We start from the raw sequence: 5,000 nt of genomic DNA on the forward strand, positions 1-5,000 counted from the left end.
GGCGATAAGGCTGGGGGGCAGCCCTGCCATCTGCTGTCTGTCTGATGAAGCCCGCACAGCTGTGAATAAGACACGCTAAGCGGCCTCCGAGGGCCCCTCCGTGCTGAACAAGAGGGGCCGGCGTTTCATTAGAATCAATCAGAGGGAAGTCCATGGGAGAGCAGGATGTCTGGAGACGTCTCTATTTGCAGGGTTTCTGTTGTGTCTCCGAGATGACAGCGATACAGAGAGAGGAAAGGCTCTGTAGTTTAGGAACTGAATAAAGCCTAATGAATGAACTACTTGATAATGTCTATGTGTGTGTGTACGTGTGTGTGTTCGCTGTGTGTGTGTGTGTGCGTGTGTGTGCGTGTGTGTGTGTGTGTGTGTGTGTGTGTGTGTGTGCGTGCGTGCGTGCGCGCGCGCGCGTGTGTATACAGAGCGGGATGTACATGCTACAGCTCGTCGACACGTTTGCTGCGTCTTACTCTCTGGTGATCATCGCCATCTGTGAGCTGCTGGGCGTGTCCTACCTCTACGGTAGGTATCTCCTGACAGTGCGTCAACAAATGACATGTGAACCGCAACATCAACTGTACACTCCACCAAGGTGTTGCTATGCTGACTTCAAATAACCGGTACGTTTTTGTTTTTGCTCACCTCATCATCACTCCCATCATTAATTTCTCCTCTCTGTATTGCTAATTAGAAAATCCAGATGGTGGATTCAAAAGGGCTAGGTTTTCGTTTGTATTCTGAAACGGGAATTTACACCTCTATGAAAAGCAATTACGATAAAGGAAGGTGTGTTCCAGTATCTCACCACTAGATGGCAGTGTTGATACACATATTTAATAATTAGCATCGGCGTGCCAGAAGCTGTTAACCTCGTCGTAAAAAGCGAGGGCTCCTCTTCAATATGTCGAGACATCAGCACAGATGACGGATTGAAATAATAGTGTGCTCTACATTCACGTCACTTGCAGTTATCCAACAGCAAAGGTGGAGTGATGAACCCATCTGCGTCCTCCTCCCCTTTCTTCTCAACGCAGAGTCTCAATGACTTTGTACATCTCCATCTTTCTCTCTTTCTTTCCTTCTTCCTTTCTCTCGCTCTCGTCTTCTTTCTATCTCTCGGGGAGTCTCTCCCTCACACACATTCACCATCAGGATAGGCAGAGCCTGTCTGTGGATGCCATTTATTATGGGAACTTTAACATATCTGGGTCACTCCATGTGTGTCTAACACCCCAGAGCCTCTCTGCCTCTCCCTCTCCCTACCCCAACCCCTCTACCTCTCTCTATTTATCTCTCTCCCCCTCGCTCCCTTTCCCTCCCTCTCTCTCCCTCTCTCTCCCTTTCCCTCCCTCTCTCTCTCCCTCCCTCTCTCTCCCTTTACCAACCTCTATTTACCGCCCTCTCCCTCTCCCTAACCCACCACCTATCCCTCTACCGCTCTCTATTTATCTCCCTCTCCCTCCCTCCCTCCCTCTCTCTCCCTCCCTTCCTCCCTCCCTCCCTCCCTCCCTCCCTCCCTCTCTCCCTCCCTCCCTCCCTCTCTCTCCCTCCCTTCCTCCCTCCCTCCCTCCCTCCCTCCCTCCCTCTCTCTCTCCCTCCCTCTCTCCCCATCCCTCTCTCCCTCCCTCCCTCCCTCTCTCTCTCTCCCTCCCTCCCTCCCTCTCTCCCTCCCTCTCTCTCCCTCCCTCCCTCTCTCTCTCCCTCCCTCCCTCTCTCTCTCCCTCCCTCTCTCTCCCTCCCTCCCTCTCCCTCCCTCTCTCTCTCCCTCCCTCCCTCCCTCCCTCTCTCTCCCTCCCTCCCTCCCTCTCTCCCTCCCTCTCTCCCCCTCTCCACTTCTTGCAGGTCTGCAGAGGTTTTGTGAGGACATTGAAATGATGATTGGTTTCCAGCCGAACCGCTTCTGGAGAATTTGCTGGGCCTTTGTGACTCCGACCATCCTGACGGTGGGCTTCTCTTTAATGGGGACACTGACATGCATGCAGGCACACAGCACATCCCGCTACCCTGCACACACAGGGCGCACAAACACACACATACACTCAATCACACATACACTCAATCACACAAACACACACACACACACACACACAAACATAAGCAAACAAAAACGGCGCGAATCGCAAATGCACACAAACCCACAGACACACAAACACAAAAACACTCACACACACACATAATTGCACGGATACAAACATTACCACACATACACTCACACGCCGCATACTCGCACAAGCACACTCAGACACACGTACACACACACACAAACACACACACTCACACACATACAAACACTGCCACACACACACAGGTCCAGGCACCCATGCACAGCAGCTCGTAAATGTTTTCCTTTTTAGTTTTCGAGTTCATTGATTTTTTTACCTTCATTGAAGGCAAAACATTGGTCCTGCAGCAATGAAATTGAAAAAAAAAATGCTGTCATTTTATTGTATTGTGTCACAAAGTGCCAACTCGCCTGCGCATTTTCCAAAAAGTTTCAGGTTTGGATGTACCATTCTGAGGGCTGTCGGAATGGCCGACATTTCCTATGACCACTGGTTAAAACTTGTAAAACTTGTTTTCATGAATTTATCACCATTTGGCAAAGCCTTTCATCAAAAGCAACTCAGCCTTTCAGAGACAGGTCAATAAGTAGTGGACAGCTGGGTCTGACCCAGGAACCTTCAGACTGCGTGCGTTCTACACATACACTGAGGCCTTATTGACGTTCTGCATTTAGCAGACACTTTCATCCAAAGCGACTTAAGAGAAACAACAATATATATCGCTGTCGGTATAGTAAGGATGTTCATAGAACCAAGTGCCAAGCACTAACCTTCGCTAGGTGAACCCGTTCCCCGTGCAAAACAAACAAAGCTAGGATAAGATGCTACAATGCTAAGTACTATTTTTTTTAACGATTAAAAAATAAATAGTACACAGCATTGTGTAGCATCTTATCCTAGCTATCTTTGTAACCTTATCCTGTTCCCCTGAGCCTGCGGTTCTACCCACTAGAACCACGTCCTGGTCCCCTGAGCCTGCGGTTCTACCCTCTAGAACCACGTCCTGGTCCCCTGAGCCTGCGGTTCTACCCTCTAGAACCAAGTCCTGGTCCCCTGAGCCTGCGGTTCTACCCCCTAGAACCACGTCCTGGTCCCCTGAGCCTGCGGTTCTACCCACTAGAACCAAGTCCTGGTCCCCTGAGCCTGCGGTTCTACCCACTAGAACCACGTCCTGGTCCCCTGAGCCTGCGGTTCTACCCACTAGAACCACGTCCTGGTCCCCTGAGCCTGCGGTTCTACCCCCTAGAACCACGTCCTGGTCCCCTGAGCCTGCGGTTCTCTGGTGCCTCCCTGCAGGGCATCCTGGGGCTGAGCCTGTACCAGTGGAAGGGGATGACCTATGAGGACTACACCTACCCCGGCTGGTCCATGGTGATGGGTTGGCTCATGGTCATCTGCTCCGTCATCTGGATCCCCATCATGTTCTTCATCAAGATGTACCTGGCGCCCGGCTCCTTCTCTGAGGTAGGGGACACGCTAGCCCGCCTTCGGCACGCTGGGTTATACGCAGGCGCGCACACAAACAACACCAAACACACACACACACACACACACACATTGAACGCACACACACACACACACACACATACGCGTACACAAACGCACACACACACTCCCACACACACACACACACACACACACACACACACACACAAACACACACACAGACACAAATTAAACACACGCTTACGTGGACACACACATGCACACACACACAAACACACACACACACACACATTCATACATACAGACATACATACATACATACATACATACATACATACATACATACACACACACAAGTGTATTAACACAGCCACTCAGAATTGTTTGTTTTTGTGAATCCATTTTGATTTATCTTCCAAACACGCACACAATGCAACACACCAACACCCACACACACATCCATCACACACCAAGGACTAGCATTCTGAATTCACATTTGTTTTTGCCGATCCCTTATTATCCCTCTTTCAAATACTCTCACACACACACACACACTCGTAGACACACACACACACACACACACACACACACGCACGCACACACAGACACACACACAGACACACACAGTGCCTCCGTGTCCCGCCCTCGCCCTGCTGTGATTAGTAGTCTGAGGTGTGTTTCTGGCTGGGTAATAATGGGGGCATTATGCTGGGAGTCTGGCGGCTTCTTATCTGCTCACATTAATGGATTATGATGTCCACGATGAAGATGATGACGAGGATGAGTGCTCAGAGCAGAGGCAGTGGGAGCGGCCCCCTCTGTGGTGCGGCGGCCCTCCCTTTGGTCCTGTCGGGAGTGCAGAGCACCCCGAGAGACCGGCTGCCGGCGACAGACGGCTGCCGCAGGGGAGCGGCGTGCAGCCTGAACCACGCAGACACCCGGAACGCAGGCCCCACCGGCGTGTTGGTGTGTGGAGTACAGTGTCTTGTGCACTCCGATCACACGGCGTCATTTTCAGCCAATCCCAGAGGACGCTCATGCCCGTAGCCAGCCATGAGGTCCGCACCTCGGTCACTTTTCTAGAGCTAAAAATGAAATTGGAAACTAAATGCAGCTAGTGTACAATATCAGCGGTGGAGAACGTCTCAGAGTTGGGTGAACTGAGGGGAGACTTGTTGCGTGGTTGTGTGTCCGCCGTGTGTGTGAACATTGTGAGTGTTTCCCGCCTCCCCCGTCTCCCTTTCCGTTTGTCTTTTCACTAACCCTGTTGTCGCCCACCCCGCCCAGCGCCTGAAGCTGGTGTGCTCCCCCCAGCCGGACTGGGGCCCCTTCCTGCAGAGGCACCGCGGGGAGCGCTACAAGAACATGATGGACCCCCTGGGGACCAACTCCCTGGGCCTCAAGCTGCCCCCCAAGGACTTCCAGCTGGGCACCTACCAGTAGCTGGACGCCCCGCCACCACACACAACCTGCCAGACCCCTAAACCCAACCCC

The 5,000-nt window shown here is 52.0% G+C and overlaps 1 protein-coding gene across 1 annotated transcript in view; it reads left to right on the plus strand.

Annotated features, from left to right (window-relative positions):
• Positions 1–4,949, plus strand: part of slc6a5 (solute carrier family 6 member 5) — a gene marked incomplete at both ends in the record, with an annotated part of 14,474 nt that extends 9,525 nt beyond the window's left edge. The window contains 4 exons of the mRNA XM_079737029.1: positions 420–519; positions 1,840–1,940; positions 3,357–3,524; positions 4,794–4,949. Coding sequence (XP_079593155.1) covers positions 420–519; positions 1,840–1,940; positions 3,357–3,524; positions 4,794–4,949 — 525 coding nt within the window. The remainder of the gene's footprint in view (positions 1–419; positions 520–1,839; positions 1,941–3,356; positions 3,525–4,793) is intronic.
• Positions 4,950–5,000: the final 51 nt, after the last annotated feature.

This window comes from Pollachius pollachius, assembly GCF_949987615.1.
Source record: "Pollachius pollachius genome assembly, chromosome: 5".
In the NCBI taxonomy this organism is placed as follows: Eukaryota; Metazoa; Chordata; class Actinopteri; order Gadiformes; family Gadidae; genus Pollachius; species Pollachius pollachius.